This window comes from Chiloscyllium punctatum, chromosome 15, assembly GCF_047496795.1.
Source record: "Chiloscyllium punctatum isolate Juve2018m chromosome 15, sChiPun1.3, whole genome shotgun sequence".
In the NCBI taxonomy this organism is placed as follows: domain Eukaryota; kingdom Metazoa; phylum Chordata; class Chondrichthyes; order Orectolobiformes; family Hemiscylliidae; genus Chiloscyllium; species Chiloscyllium punctatum.
In genome coordinates this window covers 26,642,562-26,662,772 of record NC_092753.1, presented here as the reverse complement: position 1 = coordinate 26,662,772, position 20,211 = coordinate 26,642,562, and the positions used below count along the sequence as shown (strand labels likewise).

The following is a 20,211-nucleotide window of genomic DNA, read 5'->3' as shown; positions in this document are numbered from 1 at the left end:
CTCACCACCACCTTCTCAAGGGGGCATCAAGGGACAGACAATAAATTCTGGCTAGCCAGCGTGAGCAATGTCACGAGTCAATCTTAAAAACATTTAAATATGGTTGACTCTAAAAATCCCCTTGCAAATGGTCAAACAAACCATTCCGTTCATGGGCAATTAGGGATGGACAAATCACAGAATGCCCAGAATGTGGAAGCAGGCCATGTCACCTATTGAGTCCATACCAACCTTCCAAAGAGAAAGCCATCCAGACCGCTTCCCACCCCGCACCCCATCCTGAGAACCTTACATTTCCCATGGCTTATCTACACAGGTTGCACATCCTGGACACTATGGTAAATTTAGAGTCACCAATCCACCTAAACTGCACAACTGTGGATTGTGGGAGAAAATCAGAGCGCCCAGAGGAAACCCACGCAGACACCGGGAAAACGTGGAAATTCCATACAGTCACCCGAAGGTGGAATCAAAACTAGGACCCTGTCACTATGAGGCAACAGTGCTAACCACTGAGCCACCGTGCCACCCCAAATGATGTCTGCAGCCCAAGAAGTAACTTTGAAACTTCAGATGTGAAGGGGAGGTGGCAATGAGATTCATTAATGAAATCCAAGTCAACCCATGAAATACAGTCGGAACGATGTCGCTGAAGGGAAATACGGGCATGAGACAAATCGGATGAGATTCAGAGCGGATCCTTAATGGTGTAGCACTGGTCACAATTCCTGGACTGACTAAGACACATGCCTGCAACAATGTTTCTCTTTTTAAACTTTATATATCAGTTTGCACTCTCCTTCCCACAGCAGAAACTTTTGTTGTGCTTAAGTGGCCAATTAAGTGATAAGGGGATGGGGACATATGTATATAGGGAACAAATAATCAGGGAGCTGTAGTTTGTGCAGGTTGGGCTAAAACCAAACTCTGCTGGGAGCATGATAGGACTGGGCTCTGTTGAAGCAGCATTCTAACAACTGGTATCTAACACTGAAATAACACAATATGGAAATCTGGGTTCTGAAGTGAATAGAATCACGATTGCTTTGAGTTTGATTTGTATTTCTATACTATATTTGTCAAGAAGGAATGGACATGGTTTGGATTTCATTTTTTGAGTTCTGAGAATCTGAGTTCTGAGTTCTGTGGAACCAGGCCGGTCCAGGCCAAACCAGGGTGATCCAGTCCACATCGGCCTTCTGAAGAACATCCCACCTAGGCGCACGCCCCTACCCTATCCCTGCAACTATGCATTCCCTAAGGCTAACCCACCTAGCCTGCACATCCCTAGACACCACGGGTAATTTGGCATGACCAATCTACCTAGCTTGCACATCTTTGGGCTGCAGGGAGGAGACAGAGTTCCAGAGGAAATCCATGCAGACATGGGGACAATGTAAAAACTCCACACAGTTGCCGGAGGGTGGAATCGAACCCGGGTCCTTGGCGCTGTGAGGCAGCAGTGCTAACCACTGAGTCACCCTGCAGCCCTGTCGTAGCTGGGATGTCTGAAGTCTGATTCATTCCTGATGAAGGGCTTTTGCGCGAAACGTCGATTTTCCTGCCCCTCAGATGCTGCCTGACCTGCTGTGCTTTTCCAGCATCACTCTAATCTAGACTCTGATTCCCAGCATCTGCAGTCTTCACTTTTGCCTGTCTGCAGTCTTGTGTTTACATGCACCTAAATAAGATGAACACATCAAAACACTTGAGGTGAATAGTTTAGTGCATTAGGAACAAGCGTTTTGGTTGGGAAAAAAATCTTCTGTTGACTAGCAGGAGATGTCCAGTATCACAGAACGATAGAACCATTCAGAAGGTCAGACAGTGTGTGAGTGTGCAGTCAGAGCAAAGCGTGCTGTTAGTCTTAGCAACCCCCAAGCAGTCAGGGCTGGGAAAAAGTCCTGCGTGGATCAAGAGGAAATATCCAGAAACAGAAAACTTCTGGAAGCCAAGTGTATGGAAAACCACATGGTTGCTCTGAAATTGCTTCAAACATCAGTAAGAGAAAGCCCGAGAAACAAAGTTCCAGGTTCACTTGGCCTGACTGAACTTTAACGTGGAGACTGAATGACCCTTCCTAGTGGTTTGACTATACATATAGTTGCTGTTGAGGGTAAAATGGTTTAAACTTTAATGCTGATATTTGAAAAAGGACTGTTTGAAATAATTTGTGCATAGTGTACAAATGTTTCTTTTCTTTTTCTGCGCAATAACCTTTGACTCTTTTTTTTGTTAAAGAATATATTGACAGTCTGTTGTGAATATGTTCAGTGACTGGCCATCAAGGTAAACAAAGCAAAAACAAAACTCTTCGAGTCACGTTTCATTCTGGGATCTAATTTGTCCTGATTACCATCAACTGGGATCATAACAGGGAGGGGGAAAACAGGTAAAGAGGTAACCTTGAATATGATAAAGACTACACATTCCCACCAGCAGATTGAAGAGCATTGTTAGGTTGTCTTGTTCCCAAGCCCAGAGATGTTTCAGAGAATTCTCTGGCCTGTCTACCCCATTCCTGATTTAATGAGCTAGGTCAGGCACAGTGGGCCAAATAGCCACCTCCTGCACCATAACCATCCAAGATTGCCAGCTCGGTTCAGCAGTAAGCTGATACCTTGCACGTATCCGACAACTGAGCCAGCGTTGGAGATGCTGCATCCAAAACACGGCCAACAAAGGGACAATAGGTAAAATTCTTTTGTGTTTCTGATCTCACTGTCTGCAAATACTCACAGCTACTTTGTAGGCAGCCTCAATGTAAAATACAAGGTTCTGTATAAACGATACTTCATCGAGGGTGAAAATTATGCGTAACCCTACGGAAAAGCGAATAAAAACTGAATTAATGCAAAACCACATCGCGCAGTTCTCGCTCATACAGAGCTACCTTTGACCCACAGTCAAGCTGCTCCTCCAACCCACTGATACAGAGAACATTACGTTCCTTTGGAAATGAACGGTCTCTGAACGTGACTCCTGTCTAAACAGAACAGAGTTTCAGGAACTAAGCCATTTTGGAGATGTGATTAAAGTCACATAGGTTAAGTGGAGTCAATAAAAACAGAGGCAGTGTTGGTAAACACAGAGGACCCCAAACTGAAGTGACAGCCAAGGCAGCCAGAGGCAACATAAGCAACACCTTCTTTAGATAAGAAGCTGTTAGTTTATAAATACAGAGAATATGCATTCATTCATGGGATGTCAATGATACAGGTGAGATTGTCCATAAGAATGAGGGGCAGGAGTAAGCCATTCAGCTCCTTGAGCCCGCTCCCCCATTTGATACAATCATAGTTCAGCTCATCACAGCCTCAGCTCCACCACCCATTACTAATCAAAAATCTATCGCCTTAATCAATGTTCCAGCATCCACCGCACTCTGGGGTCTTAATTCCACCCTTTGAAAAAACGTGCTTTCTCCTCATCTCAGTTTTAAATCTGCCGGCCCTTATCCTAAAACCATGACCTCCCGTCCCAGTTTGCCCCAAATGAGGAAACATCCTCTCCACATCTACTTTGTCTTTAGCATCTTATACATCTCAATTAACTCTTCCCTCATTCTTCTAAAATTCATTCCTGATGAAGGGCTTTTGCATGAAACGTCGATTTTCCTGCTCCTCCAATGCTGCCTGACCTGCTGTGTTTTGCCAGCACCACTCTAATGTAGACTCTGATTTCCAGCATCTGCAGCCCTCACTTTTGCCTTCTAAAACTGCACCTGATCCCACATCTCCATGGTCAACCCTGGCCCCTTCCCCAGAGCTGGGCCCTTCAGTTACTCATGCAATGAACTCACAAGAAGCTGTGTGTGTCCCAAGGGCAGGGAGCCCTGTGGGATACGCATTAGTGAACATCATGCATACAGAGTCCAGACACATCCCAGAGATGTCCCATATAGCTACAGGTCACCAGAACAATTGAGCAAGAGAACAGTCTCAGACCTTGCAATTTTTCTCCCTGTTCAGAAATAATTTTTCACAACACAGTCCTTACCTGAGGCTGTCATTTGGGCCAAAAATAAGAGATAGAGGGACGTAGCATCCACCTGGAGATGACCCCACTCATCGTCAGCGACGACAGTACCACAGGTGGAGGTGTTGTACTTGGCATGGAGGGAGTCCTTTGTACTCTGTGTTCGCTTGAACTTTTCCACTTTTTTCACCTGGATCAAAACAGATCGCTATGATCATAGCCATGATGGAAGTGATGTAGATGTTAAATGTGGCAATTGCTCTCTGACAGGGCACACAATCCTTGAATTCCCATCCATCACTAAAGTTGGTGATGCACCAACAACCTGCATTGATATGGCACTGCCAACATGGTAAAACATTCAAACGTGCTGTGCAGGGTAAAATAAGGAGGATTAAATTAAATTCACATGTGCCTTTACTTTACCTAAACCCCTCATGCACATTCTAAACTGAATTGACTCTTGAGGAGTTATGGTGTAAAATACCATTGGGTTTACAGTGAATGAAGACATATAGCAGAACACAATTAAGATATTAACCAGCTGGAAGAAGAAGAATTCAAGGGCCGGGAGGCTAGTTGCTCACGAGATGTTCCACAACAAAAGCTGCCTACCTTTACACTCCCTCCCCCATCTCCCATCTTCACCATGAAATGCCAACAGTCCACTGGAAGAGTCCCAAAAAGCTCTGTGAGGATTCTAGTGGCTCAATTTCTTTTTATTACACTTGACCACAATAACAATGAATATTGGAGCATCATGATTCTCAGAGCCTAAGATGTCGGAGCAAAAGATGGGCTGAATGACCTACATTTGCTCCTGCATCTTATAGAACATAGAACTTTGCAGCACAGTACAGGCCCTTCAGCCCTCGATGTTGCGCTGACCTATGAAATTGGTCTGATGCCCACCTAAGCTACACCGTTACATTATTATCCATATGTAAGTCCAATGCCCATTTAAATGCCCTTAATGTCAGCGAGTCTACTACTGTTGCAGGTAGGCTGTCCCATCCCCCTACTACTCTCTGAGTGAAGAAAGTACCCCTAATATCTGCCCTACATTTATCACCCCTCAATTTAAAGCTATGTCTCCTCATGCTAGCCATCACCATCTGAGGAAAAAGGTTCTCACTGTCCAACTGATTTAACCCTCTGATTATCTTATATGTCTCGATTAAGTCACCTCTCAACCTGGTTCTCTCCAACAAAAACAGCCTCAGTTCCCTCAGCCTTTCCTCATAAGACCTTCCTTCCATACCAGGCAGCATCCTAGTAAATCTCCTCTGAACCCTTTTCAAAGCTTCCACATCCTTCCTATAATGCGGTGACCAGAACTGCACGCAATACTCCAGGTGCAGCCTTACCAGTATCTTGTACAGTTGAAGCATGACCTCATGGCTCCGAAAATCAATCTTCTGACCAATAAACGCTAACACACCATATGCCTTCTTAACCTTCAGGGATTTATGCACCTGGACACAGATCTCTCTGTTCATTGACACTGCCAAGAATGTTACCATTAGTCCAGTAGTCTGCATTCCTGTTACTTCTTCCAAAGTGAACTACCTCACACTTTTCCGCATTATACTCCATTTGCCGCTTCTCAGCCCACCTCTGCATCTTATCTATGTCCCTCTGTAATCCACAACATCCTTCGGCACTATCGCAATGTCATCTGCAAATTTGCTGACCCATCCTTCTACACCCACCTCCAGATTATTTATAAAAATGACAAACAGCAGTGGTCCCAAAACAGACCCTTGTGGCACACCACTGGTAACTGAGTTCCACGGTGAAGTGAGATACAGTGCTATAAGGGGAAAGGGCAAGGCAAAAACTCCAGAGCTCTTGAGATATTTGAAATATAGAGTTTGAGGAATCAAAGAAACAAAGGCATATGGCTGCAAACTCAGCTGAGAGACAGGAAACAGAGAGAAGTAATAAGTGGTTGCTTTTGGACTGCAGAATGCTTTAACCTGGTGCTTTTTGCGGACCACTGCTTTTCTTGATAAATGTTATTACTGAGCCGGTCTTCAGCAGGTAAGATACAAGTGTCAAACTTTTAGAAGTATTGTGAACTGAAGAGTGACAGGTCGGAGACAGGTTAGTGAAATTGGTAGACAAGCGACCAATGAAGTTTAATGCCAAGAAGTGTGAAGTGATACATTTTGATAGGAAGAAAAGGGATAGGCAATATAAACAAAAAGAATCCCATTCTAGACAGGCGCAGAGGGTATGTGGGTACATCTGCGTACAATATTGAAAATGGCAGGTCAGCTTGTGAAATAGCTTAACAAAGCATATGTATTCTATGCATCCTTACGTCCATACTGCCATTGTCTAATTTATTCTATAGGCAACAACTTTGCTAGCAATTGCCAGATAATTGATCAAATGCGCTTTTGAAAGACCACATACACCATATCAACACACACTGTTACAACATTGAGTTAGTTAAACACAATGAGCCATGTTTGAATAAAACTAACTTTCAGGATAATCTGGTTTAGGGGATTAATTCATAAATATAGTGACAGTAAACAGGAACAAAACTGGATGTCCAATATCAATGTCTTGTTATCATATCAGACTCAAAATGTTAACTTTGTTTCACCATCCATGGATGTGTGCCAGGTTCTGCTGAATTTCTCCAACATGGTATTTTTAAAAATTTAATCAATTGTTGGCATAGCCACGGTTCACAAACAAGTTGAAAATAACCACGAGCATGTCGGTTTTTTTATTTCGAAGTTCCAAAACGTATGAAGGTAATGTACCTGGCGTATCATGCATTGAAGGAGTCCTCTCATTAGCTTCACCACACTCTGCGGGAAGAAATAGAACAGTTCTTAACTCTGCTGATCTGGATCACTAATCCAGTGAAGCAAGCACTCATATCCCCATCAATAATTAAACAGAAGGAATCAGGTATCAGTGCATGGGGCCAGAGCGGGTACAGGATTTGCCAGAATGACACCAGCACTTAAAGGGTTAACTGGAATGGAACGATATCAGAAAGTAACTTCTTCCAAAAGCTACAGAGGCAAATGCAAGCAGACGGTTACTTTTTCACAATAAACTGTTCATCAAAACGGCTGAAATTAACTCAATTAAAATCATTTTGGAATTAAAATCATTTTGGAGAGAATACTGCACTTTTAACTTGAGATTATTCAAATTTCCTTTCAGAGTCACAGAGCCGTAGGGATGTACAGCACGGAAACAGACCCTTCGGTCCAACTCGTCCATGCTGACCAGATATTCGAACCTAATCTAGTCCGATTTGCCAGCACTTGGCCCACATCCATCTAATTGCTTCCTATTCATAAACCCATCCAGATGGCTTTAAAATGTACCAGTTTCCACCACTTATTCTGGCAGCTATTCCATACAAGCAGCACCCTCTGGAGTGAAAACGTTTTAAATCTTACCCCTCTCATCCTAAACCTATGCCCTCTAGTTCTGGAAAAGACTTTGTCTTTTTATCCTATCCATGCCCCTCATGATTTTATAAACCTCGATAAGGTCACCCCTCAGGCTCTGATGCTCCAGGGAAAACAGCCCAAGCCTGTTCAGCCTCTCCCTATAGCTCAAATTCTCCAACCCTGGCAACCTCCTTGTAAATCTTTTCTGAACCCTTTCAAGTTTCACAGCATCCTTCAGATAGGAAGGAGACCAGAATTGCAAGCAATGTTGCAAAAATGGCCTAATCAATGTCCTGTACAGCTGCATTCGGACCAATAATGAAAAGCATATAAAAAAAAACTTTCTTCACGATCCTATCTACCTGCAACTCAACTTTCAAGGAACTATGAACCTTGCTGAACGCCTTACTGAAGTCTATATTGATCACATCTGTCGCTCTGCCCTCATCAATCCTCTTCGTCACTTCTTCAAAAAAGTCAGTTAAGTTAGTGGGACATGATTTCCCATACACAAAACCATGCTGAATATCCGTGATCAGTTCTTGTCTTTCCAAATATATGTAAACCTTGTCCCTCAGGATTTCCTCCAACAACTTGCCCACCATTGGCATCAGGCTCACTGGTCTATAGTTCCCTGGCTTGTCCTTACCACCCTTCTTAAAGAGTGGCACCACGTTAGCCATCCGGCACCTCACCTGTGACTATCGATGATACAAATATCACAGCAAGAGGCCCAGCAATCACTTCCCTAGCTTCCCACAGAGTTCGAGAGTACACCTGATCAGGCCCTGGGGACTTATCCACTTTTATGCATTTCAAGACATCCAGCACCTCCTCCACTGTAATATGGACATTTTTCAAGATGCCACTATCTATTTCCCCATATTTTATATCACCTATGTCCTTCTCCATAGTAAACACTGATGCAAAATGCTCATTTAGTACCTCCCCATTCTCCCGCAGCTCCACACATCCTTGCTGATCTTTGAGGGGCCCTTTTTCTCCCTAATTACCCTTTTGCCTTAATGTGTATATAAAGACCCTTTGGATTCTCCTTAACCCTATTTGCCCAAAGCAATCTCATGATCCCTTTTGCCCTTGTGATTTCCCTCTTAAGTATACACCTACTGTCTTTATACTCTAAGGATTCACTTTATTTCTCCTGTCTGTACCTGACAATTTCTCTAGTCATCTAGCATTCCCTACACCTACCTTTCACCCTAACAGGAATATACTGTCTCTGGACTCTCATTTTTGAAGGTTTCCCATTTTCCAGCCGTCCCTTTACCTGCGAACATCTGCCTCCAGTCAGCTTTTGAAAGTTTCTGCTCCTAGGCATTTAAATTTTCAGAATATTTTGGGAGTTAGCTGATTAAATATTGATGAAATTATTTGTCGAATTGTGTAATTTTCCATACATCAGACAGACAGTTAAACAGGGTTTAAATTAGATTCCCTACAGTGTAGAAACAGGCTCTTTGGCCCAATAAGTCCACACCGACCCTCCGACAAAGTAACTGACCCAGACTCATTTCCCTACATTTACCCTTAACTAATACACCTAACACTATGGCCAATTCACCTAACCTGCACATCTTTTGGAACGTGGGAGGAAACCGGAGCACCCGAAGGAAACCCACGCAGACACAGGGAGAATATGCAAACTCCATATAGACAGACAGTCACCCGAGGTGAGAATCGAACCCAGATTCCTGACACTGTGAGGCATGCTGCTTAAAGTATAGATCAGCCTTGATCCAACTAAAATGGCTTCTTCTGAACCTCTGGTCATTGTCTAAACCACAAAAGACAATAATAGCAATAAGTGAACATAATTACTGGTAAGTAAAGCTTTGTGTAAACATTATAATTGTAAATTTTGGGCTGCATGGTGGCACTGTGCTTAGCACTGCTGCCTCACAACGCCAGAGACGCGGGTTCAATTCCCGTCTCGGCAACTGTCTGTGTGGAGTTTGCACATTCTCCCCGTGTCTGCGTGGGTTTCCTTCGGGTGCTCCGGTTTCCTCCCACAATCCAAAAATGTGCAGGTTAGGTGAATTGGCCATGATAAATTGCCCATAGTGTTAGGTGAAGGAGTAAATGTAGGGGAATAGTTCTGGGTGGGTTGCTCTTCGGAGGGTCGGTGTGGACTTGTTGGGCCGAAGGGCCTGTTTCCACACTGAAAGTAATCTAATTTCTAAACGTTATTGCTATAGGTTATGGCTACAAATCAGAAAAGCTGCAAGTTGATGTATTAAGACTCCTGAATTTGCCAATTCAATGTCTGTTACACATTCAGCCACTGTAATTGGCTACCTTCAAATCACTGAATACCGATAGGGGAGACACTCGATGATCTGCTTTTAACAGCTTAAATCAGAAAGGAGGCGGGAAGATAAGCTCTTTTTATTAGTATATTGGAAATAAACCTCTGACAGACCTGTTCAAGTTCGTAGGCTTTAGCCTTGTCTTCATCTTGGTCAGCGTTCTTACGGTATGCCAATCCCAGGCCCCATATTGCAAGGATACTGTATACGTTATCTCGTACCCAAGCATCTCTCTGATCTATACTAGCCGGCAACAGTCCTGTAACAGGGTTCTGAAAACAAACATTGATAGTGAGGGCAACTCAATTGACAACTCCAACATCCATCTTCACCAATAATACTCCAGTTCATCGGAATCATCCAAAGATTGACTTAAAATAGTCATTGCATTAAATGCCAACTGCTAATCAATTGGGGCTGACATGCATTAACTTCGAAAGAGCTGAAAACGTTCCACCATAGCGATAGCATAACTTGGTAGCACAGAGCTGGGAATGCTGCAGATAGAGAGATGTATTTCCGAAGCTTTACACCTTGCACTCTCCAGGACCAATGCTGGCCACAATAATTCATGCTGTAGGACAAAAGAACACTTACTGCCTTGCTCCGTTCTCCAGAACAACAACTCAGTTCAATGAGCTAGAGAAAACAAGAAGCATTCTTAAACAGGGACCTGCTCTCTGCAAACAAAAGGAAAATGCTCAAGCCTTGTGGAAACTTGAAGGAACCTGTTCCATCCATAGAGCATAACTGTCCCCTAAACAATAGCTCAAGTGGAGCACAGGATGTTCCTTTCATTTGACTGTCCGAGAGATTGCAGCTCCCAAACCCAACTTGGTGATATTAATTTGAAAGACAAATTTCTTTCTGGAGTCTTGGATAAAAAGAGTAAAGGAATGTTCCATTTGCTCAGGGCTGAGAGAGTAATCTTTGCCTTGTTATACCTGGTTCAGTGTCTTGTTTCAGTCAGGGTGGGAAAACAAAGCAGGGAGGAGATTCATGTTGCAAATAATTAACAATATGCAACAAGGTCACAACAGAGTCAGTTTTTTTTTACCCCCATTAGTTTACACAAGGCTTAGCCATAGCAATGCCTCCACCACAACAACGTGATGGTGCTAGATTTTCTACTCTCCATGGGAATGAGGACATTGTCGGCAACCACCACAATTACCTTTGAAATAAGTAGGGCCATTTCAGAGTACAATTAAGAATCAACCACATTGACGATGTGGGTGGGGAGTCACATGTAGGCCAGACCAGGTAAGGATGGCAGATTTCCTCCCCTAACAGACGTTAGTGAACCAGATGAGTTCTTACAACAACTAATCATCATTTTGATGTGGCTTTATACATAGTAAACTCAAAAGTGTTACAGTGAGACTAAGAGTCAATTTGATTGATGGCGTGCAACACAGTCTCTAGAATATAGAGACATGAATACAGTCCTACCCCTCTGAAGCAATTTACCTTGCATCTCTCCCCCTTTCCCATAATAGTGCACATGCTTTCTTGACAGATAATGATCCAATTCCTTTTCTAAAGCTTTGGCTGACCCTGCCTTCCCAGCACACACAGACAGTACACCCCAGACCCTAACCCCTCGAGTGAACCTGCCTCTCCCCACACTCTCAGACAGTATGTTCCAGACCCTAATCACTTGCTGCATGAATAGCTTTCTCATGTCGTCATTGCTTCTTTTGCCAATTACCCTAAACCCACATCCTCTGATTCACAATGATGGGAGCAGTTTCTTCCTTCATGCGCTGCCCAGAAGGTTCCGGAGTTTCAAAATCAATCACCTCTCAGCCTTCTCCAAGGTGCAAAGCATGGATAGAGGATGAAAGTATGAGGCTTTTTTCTCAGGATGGAGCGATCAAATACTAGTGGGCACAGGTTCTTTGTGTGTGTGTGTGTGTGTGTGTGTGTGTGTGTGTGTGTGTGTACACGTCATTTGTGAAGAGTAGTGTGAGGCAGGTTTCTCACACAGAGGGTGGTGAGTGCCTGGAAAGCATTGCCAGAAGAGGTGGTGGAAGCAGACACATTAGCAGCTTTCAAGAAGCACTTGGACGAATAGGAAGAAAATAGAGAGATATGGATCCTGTAAGTGAAGACAGTTTTAGTATGGAAGGGCAAAAATATGTCGGCGCTGACTTGGAGGGCCGAAGGGCCTGTTCCTGCGCTGTATTGTTCTTTGTTTCTTATTTCTCGAGAATAGTCTTAACTTCTCCAATCTCTCCCCTTGACTGAAACTGCACATCCCTGGAACTATTCCTGAACCAGGCCATCTTCATGGGGTGTACAAACAAAATCTGGGATCCAAAAAACTTGGCTTTGTGATGGGAGACAGAGGGTAATAGTAGAAAGCTGCTTGTGTGACTGGAGTCAGTGGAGTACCTCTGGGATCTGTGCTGAATCCCTTATTTTGTGATATGTACATAATCAACTCGATGAGAATGTGGAGGTGACGATAAATAAGTTTGCAGATGTGCACAAAGATTGGCCGAATGATAGAGGTGGTAGGTGAGAGGTTCAGGATGATTATAAATGGATTGGTCAGATAAGTGGCAGAGGGAATTTAACCCTAATAAAGGGGGGGGGGGGATGTACTTTGGAAGAGGAACAAGGTGAGGGAGCAGAATCGGAAGCTTAGAGGAACAAAAGGATTTTGTGATGCCTGTCCACAGATCCCAAAAGGTTGTGGGGCAGGTTAATGGGGTAGTTGAGAAAGCGTATGGGAAATTTGTTGCAGCATGGATTATGAGAGCATAGAGATTGTTTTGGAGCTGTTTAAGCTGGAGTTTGATCAGGCCACAGCTGGAGACCGGTGTGTAGGATGGGATCGCACTGGAGGGGATACAGAGGTGATTCACCAGGATATTGCCTGGGATGGAGCATGAAGACGAGCTCTGAAGAGGGGCTGGATAAGCTCAGGATGTTTTCCTTTGGAGCAGAGAAAGCGGAGGGGGGACCTTATAGAGGTGGGTAAGATTATAAGGGCCTGGACAGGGTGGATAGAGAGCAGCTGTTCCCTTTAGGTGACAGGTTAACAACAAGGGCGTATAATGTTGTGGTTCTGTTCGCCGAGCTAGGAATTTGTGTTGCAGACGTTTCGTCCCCTGTCTAGGGGACATCCTCAGTGCTTGGGAGCCTCCCGTGAAGTGTTTCTGTGATGTTTCCTCTGGCATTTATAGTGGCTTGTCTCTGCCGCTTCCGGTTGTCAGTTCCAGCTGTCCGTTGCAGTGGCCGGTATATTGGGTCCAGGTCGATGTGTTTGTTGATAGAAATCTGTGGATGAGTGCCATGCCTCTAGGAATTCCCTGGCTGTTCTCTGTTTGGCTTGTCCTATAATAATCCCAAAGGACTAGCCATGTTACCATACATCAAGAACTGACAGCCAGACTACTACAACCACTAGGACTCATAACAAGACACAAACCAACAGCCACTCTCAGACAACAACTCACCAGGACAAAGGACCCAATACCCAGCATGAGCAAAACCAATGTAGTGTACAAAATCCCATGCAAGGACTGCACAAAACACTACGTAGGACAAACAAGAAGACAGCTAATGACCCGTATCCATGAACACCAACTAGCCACGAAATGACACGACCAGCTATCCTTAGTAGCCACACACGCAGATGACAAGCAACATGAGTTCGACTGGGACAACACTACTATTATAGGACAAGCCAAACAGAGAACAGCCAGGGAATTCCTAGAGGCATGGCACTCATCCACAGATTCTATCAACAAACACATCGACCTGGACCCAATATATCGGCCACTGCAGCGGACAGCTCGAACTGACAACCGGAAGCGGCAGAGACAAACTACTATAAATGCCAGAGGAAACATCACAGAAGCGCTTCACAGGAGGCTCCTAAGCACTGAGGATGTCACCTAGACAGGAGACGAAACGTCTGCAACATAAATTCCCAGCTCGGTGAACAGAACCACAACAACGAGCACCCGAGCTACAAATCTTCTCCCAAATTTTGAAGGGGGTATAATTTTAAAGTAAAAGACAGAAGGTGTAAAGGGGATTTGAGGAAAAACGTTTTTCTGGTATGGTCTGGTATGCACTGCTTGGAAGAGAAACCTCACAACATTTAAATTGTACATTTTTTAAGAAGTGCTTTAAAAAGTGTCATGGCATTCAATGCTACGGGTCTAGTGCAGCAAAGTGGGATTTGTATCTTTGGGGGTGTAGACTCAACGGGCTGAATGACCTCTTCCATTCTGAATGATTCTATGATAACAATGTTCATCCAAGGCAATTCTTCACATCTGATACCAGATAACTGTCAAAGCAAAGTCCTACTAGGAGTGATCCTCCATCAGACAAAGATCAGAAAGACTGCAGATGCTGCAGACCTGGTCACACTGCAGCACCAGCCCTACACACACGTAGGATCCCAGTATTTCATCTCCTCCATCCTGCAGCTAAATCATTTTCGGATATGGAATGCTTTGTTAAAGTCATCATGACACTCCTGAGCTGGAAAATATCGCTGTTCCTTCACTGTCATAGGGTCAGAATGCTGGAACGTCCTTCCTAAGGACACTGACGGTGTCCCGACACCCCACGACCTGCAGTGGTTCAGGAACCATTGCTTTCTCAAACAGCAATTCCGAAAGGGTAATAAATGGCTGAACCCAACCAGTGACATTGACATCCAGCAAATATGTTAAAAAAACAAACTGGGGAAGAACCACAGAGTTTGTGGAGAGCTGTGATACTGGAAGAGTGAGAGAGATAATGAGTGGTGAGTTTTTATTTCGAAATAAAGGATGGGTTTTCTAAACCTGAAGGTTTATGGAATCAGCATGTTCAGTGAAGAGCCAGGGTGGGTAGGTGAGAGCCAGTGTAGGTCAGAGTGAGCACATGCATGTCAGTGAGAGCCAATGTAGGCCAGTGGGAACCAGTTAAAAACAATGACTGTAGATGCTGGAAACTCCTATTCCAGTGGGAACCAATGCTCACTTGAGGTCAGTGAGTGCACAGTTGATAGGTGAGAAGGATAGCAACTTTTTGCTGACCTCAAGTTTTCGGAGGGTAAAATGTGTGAGATCTGTTTGGAGTGAATTGGACAAGTCATGTCTGCAGTAGAGTCATGTCTATAACAGAGGCATAGATGAGGGTTTCAGCAGCCAACGCACTGAAGCGGGGATGGAAATGTGCGATGGTGCAGAGATGTAATCAGAAACTCATCTCACGCTCTCAAACAGGTGACTTCAGGAGAGTATGTAATGAACAACCAGAGACTGTGCCTGGGACCAAACACAATGGTTTAAAACCTTGACATATCAAGCAATGATGAACATTTCTGCTCAGCGAGTGCAGGATATCAAACAGTAGTCTGGTAATTTAGGGACAGTGATGGGGTCCAATAAAATAGCAACGAGGCAAAATTGACCCATCATTCCAATAGTTACACCTTTTTGAATATCCATTTTCAATTAACTCTTACTCAACAATTACGGATATAAAGAAACATGTTTACTTTCTGTGATGTTATAATTAAACTTTATGGATATTTTCATTACTTGCCCCCTCGTATTGACATCCTGCTGACCCTGTATTATGTAAACCACACACAATGCCTACAAACAGCAGATCAGATGTAAACTGCTCGAAACTAGACTGGACTGCACACAGGCCACAGACTCCCATTATGAAAAACTGAGCTACAAAATACAGAGAGTCTTATACTTCGATGTATTAAAGTAAGTATTATGCAGACATTTCTCACCAAACAAGGTGGAATATGCAACGAGACACCACCAAGGGTGCTTGTCCTAGTTTTTTGAAAGGATTCTCAAGAGGTCTACTACTCTTTGACGATAGTTCTGCAATTCCATCATCATTTCATTTCCATGTTCTATCAAAGTAAATGTACAAAAGGCAAAGCATTTTGTCTCTTCCAATATATAAACTATATAAGCGTACTCCTAAATTGACAAAGAATTGCTTGTAAGGACATCGGAGGCCAGTAGGCATTTATTCTGTTGTGGCTTTTGAGTTGAAGGGAGTACGCTCACAAACTTAGTTATTTTTAAATGAGCTTTTTTAGACATTTCACGTTGTGGGCAGGTGGGACTTGAACCTTTGGCCCAGAGATTAGGACACTACAAATATGCTGCTGGAGACCCCTTCTCATAACCTTATACACTTTGACTTTCAGGCCTATTGTGTGTAATAAGCACACTTTACAAGACACCATTACTGGATAGAAGTTCTCTTAATTCCTTGAGTTAAAATCAATAGTCACCGCTGACCCAGATAGTTTTGGCGCAGGCAGTGCACAAGTGTCCTGAGAACCACTTAAATAAGAATCATCTTCATTATGATTAATAGATGACTCCTGTTGTAGTTACGAACATTATTGTGACTGATATTTATCACAATATTGTATCCTGCAGTCTGTACTGTTACTCTGCTGCATTTATATAGTACAATCTGCCATTAAAGCACGTAAAACACTTTTCACTGTACCTCACTACCCATGACAATAATAAATTAAATCAACGTACACAGGCTTCAAATTAACATGGAAAACAAAAACAATACATTTAAACATTCTAGTCAGTCTCTTGAATTGGACCTCTCTCTCTACATCAATAATCCAAGGTGGTGTTTAAGATAAAAACACAGATATCAGGAAGTAGAAATGTGCTCATAATTTCAGCCCCAACATGGAGTTGCTCATCTCTCTCTCTCTCAACCCGTCTATTCTCTGACAGAGCTCAGATTTTGGAAAGTCAAACTGGCTTTTGTCAGTTTCACAACATCTATGATGTTCTGTGCCCTGCATCTTGACCATACTTTCTCATTATGCAATTTTGTTTTTACATAAAAAAACTTTTTGACTTGATAACAAGACTCATGGATAATGGGAAGGCCAGCAGAAGGTATTCACATTAGCTGGGCATTATTTGACAGCTAGATCGCACAACTCTTTCAAATCTGTGGAACTGACAAGGAAACTTGCTCACCTGGTGACACAGAATGGTTTGTTGCACCAACCTTGCATACCCATCCAATCGAACACCCGAATTGCTTCGGCTCCTCATTCTGCCCAGTAACGTTGGCTACTATTGGCCAGCAGTGACCAGCTGTTACTAGTATTGTCCAGTCCAATGTTAACCAGCAAGTACCAGTATTGCTCAAGTACCAGCAGTAACTAATTTAAACCAAAGTTTACCAGCATGGATCTGTAGTAACCATTGTTAAATAGAAGTAATAGAAGTTAAATAGAAGAACCTGTTTCACGAATAAGATTGACGAGCAGTTAATAGCACTGATCAGGAGTAACCAGTGTAAATTCCTGACACCCTCGAGCAGTTTGACCAGTAGTAACCATTGTTAATCAGCAGTAACAGCATTGACCAACAGTTATCAGGATTAGCCAGCAGTAACCAATGTTGACCAGTAGTAACCAGTGAAGAGCAGCAGTAACGAATGTTGACCAGTAGTAACCTGTGAAGAGCAGCAGTAACGAATGTTGACCAGCAGTTTTCAGTGTTGATCAGCAGTAACCAAGAAACAGCAGCAGTAACCAATGTTGACCGGTGGGTGCCAGATTATGGGTCAGCGTAGAACCTCTGTTCACAATCTTTCTCCTGTGCTGTTGGCGAACCTGGTCAAATAAAGTTTACTGTCACATACAGAGACACAGAGATAGGGACAAATCGTTACCTGTTTCCCACACATTGTTCATGGACTAGACAGCTGGGCAAAGAAACACTGTGCTGCTTACTTTCCCCTCTCTCTCTCTCTCTCACACACTCAAACACACAGTCATCCCTAACACACGGTGTGACTTTGAATGGTGCAGACCAGTCTAGCACTCACTGCCCAGCACCCAGTAACCACCCAGAGTGACACCCACTCTCTGTCCAGCACCCAGTGTGACACCCACACTCTGTCCAGCACCCAGTGTGACACCCACACACTGCCCATCACCCAGTTACAGCCCAGAGTGACACCCACTCACTGCCCAGCACCCAGTGTGTCACCCACACACTGCCCATCACCCAGTTACAGCCCAGAGTGACACCCACTCACTGCCCAGCACCCAGTGTGTCACCCACACACTGCCCATCACCCAGTTACAGCCCAGTGTGACACCCACTCACCGCCTGGCCCCCACTCTTCCTAGCACCCAGTGTGACACCCGCTCTCTGTCCAGCACTTACTCACCGCCCGGCCCACTCTCTGCCCAGCACCCAGTGTGACAGCCAGGCCGGTGTATCTTCCATTGAGTGCAGCGACAATGTTGCCCCGAAGCCTCACTGCGACATTCTGGGCTGCCTGGGTTTATACTGCGATATCCGTTCACCGAGTTGCAGCTTTGAAACTGTCCCAGTGCAGTAACATTGTATCCGGGCCCTGTATTTCTCTCTCTCAGTTCCGCACCAATGTAAGAGCGGGGGGAAGGGGGTTGGAACCAGTGGGTCCTGAGCAGTATGTAACAACCTGAAGCCAGGTCTCCCGTGTGGCCTCAGGCCGCCTCACTCCCTCTGTTCCCAGCCCGCTAGCTCAGACCTTTCCACTATCCCAACACTGCATCCCGGCCACAATCCTCCAACCTACACTCGAAAGATGGCCTCTACATTCTGCTGTACTTCCAGGACCTTGTTGGGTTGGTGTTGAACAGAGCCCAGGAAGAGAGGAGTGCACCGCCTGACAATCCCGGGCTTTACTGCAAATGCTGCTGTGCCGAATAACACACGGTAGCTGCCTGTGCCAGAGACATTTCACCTCGGAGGAGGTTTCCTCATTATCTCCTTTTTTTTAAATTTCAAAAATAGACTTTATTCATTTAAAAACTTGACATATATGTATAGTCATGGGGAGCACGACTAGGGTGAAAAGCCAAGGTCTTTTTCCAAGGATAGGGGAGTCCAGAACTAGAGGGCAGAGGTTTAAGATGAGAGGGGAAAGATTTAAAAAGAACCTAAGGGGCAACTTCTCCACACAGAGGGTGGTGCCTGTATGGAATGAGGAACTCGTGCAGGCTAGTACAATTACAGCATTTAAAAGGCATCTGGTTGGGTATATGAATAGGAAGGGTTGAGAGGGATATGGGCCAAGTGCTAGCCAATGAGACTGGATTTATTTCGGATATCTGTTGGCATGGATGAGGGTCAGTTTCCATGCTGTATGACTCTTGTCACAAGAGTAGTTCAAATCTATACAGTCTTTAGAGACAAACCCAAGGCATTTCTTACTTGTACAAGACCATGATTACATATATTTGACACAGCAGGAAAGTCCGATTACAGAATGGATCCATCCTGAAGAAGGGTTATACCTGAAACATCGACTTCTGCACCTTCTGATGCTGTCTGGCTTGCTGTGTTCTTCCAGCCTCCTGCCTGTCTAGCTCGAATTCCAGGATCTGCAGTTCTTTTTGTCTCTAACCCCCTAACTTCAGCAGAAAGCCCTCAGACAGTGATCTTTCCCCACCCTTGGCAGCAGCTGCCCCAAAGCTTCATTTCTGTTCCTCAGCACATCATTGGAATGTGCCAGTCTGCAGCACACAGTCGGGGTCAACCCCTTCTCCTGGAAGACTAACAAGTTTTGGGCAGACCAAAGAGCATCTCTCGCTGAGTTTATGGTCCTCCAGGCACAGTCAATGTTTGCCTCAGTGTGAATCCCGCGGAAAGACTGTAGAGCACAGAGTCCCGCGTCACAGAGCTGCTCAGGTTAATCTCAACAGAAACCACTGCACCTTTCTCCAGAACTCCTTTGCAAAGGCACATTCCAGAAGATGTGTGATAGTGCGAGTCAGCCCCCCCACCGCCGAAGCCAATATTAGGGCAGCGGGTGATGGCGCACAGAGTCCGAGCATACATGAAGGATATCACAGAGCTGAGAAAATTGGAATAAACTGACAATAAGTACAAACTAGCTAACCTCTTGTGTACTTTTTCTACTGACTGGCCTACTCCCTCAACCTCCCAGCTCTTGAAGAGCTTTTGTAAGTTTTATAAGTTAATTACCAAATGCACAGCTTTACTGAGATTTGCACCTTTAATTTGCAAGAGTTTAAAACCATTGTGTTCACTCTGGGAGAATATGGTATATGCACAAATGGCAGCCATGGAAATGAAGGATCTAGGAGCAGGAGTAGTCTTTTCAGCCCATCAGCTGTGTTCAGCCATTCACCAAGATCCTCTATCACAATGTTGTATCCCCACTTTCTCCTTGACACTTTTAGATTCTGGAACTTGGTTTCTTACTCAAGTATATTCTGTGAATTAATATCCACAGTCTTCTGGGTTGGTGAATCCTCATCCCAGGCTTAAATGGTCTATCCTGAGACAACACCGATCAAAGAGCAGTGCTTCAAAAGCTAGTGCTTCCAAATAAACCGTTGGACTATAACCTGGTGTTGTGTGATTTTTAACTTTGTACACCCCAGTCAAAAGCCGGCACCTCCAAATCATATCCTAAGACTGTGA

The 20,211-nt window shown here is 44.2% G+C and overlaps 1 protein-coding gene across 6 annotated transcripts in view; it reads right to left on the bottom strand.

The window, feature by feature from the left end:
- LOC140486142 (phosphorylase b kinase regulatory subunit alpha, liver isoform-like) overlaps window positions 1-18,614 on the bottom strand; it is a 115,735-nt gene extending 97,121 nt beyond the window's left edge. Inside the window, exons 1-6 of one of the 6 annotated variants that reach the window (XM_072584818.1) lie at window positions 17,941-18,614; window positions 16,738-17,381; window positions 9,847-10,005; window positions 6,759-6,806; window positions 4,000-4,168; window positions 2,740-2,822 (exon numbers count right to left, since the gene is read on the bottom strand). In XM_072584818.1, the coding sequence (XP_072440919.1) occupies window positions 2,740-2,822; window positions 4,000-4,168; window positions 6,759-6,806; window positions 9,847-10,005; window positions 16,738-16,815 (537 nt within the window). In that variant the 5' untranslated portion in view covers window positions 16,816-17,381; window positions 17,941-18,614. The remainder of the gene's footprint in view (window positions 1-2,739; window positions 2,823-3,999; window positions 4,169-6,758; window positions 6,807-9,846; window positions 10,006-16,737; window positions 17,382-17,940) is intronic. The other 5 variants (XM_072584817.1, XM_072584819.1, XM_072584821.1 and 2 more) reach the window with 5 other exon arrangements.
- Between the last annotated feature and the right edge of the window lie 1,597 nt (window positions 18,615-20,211).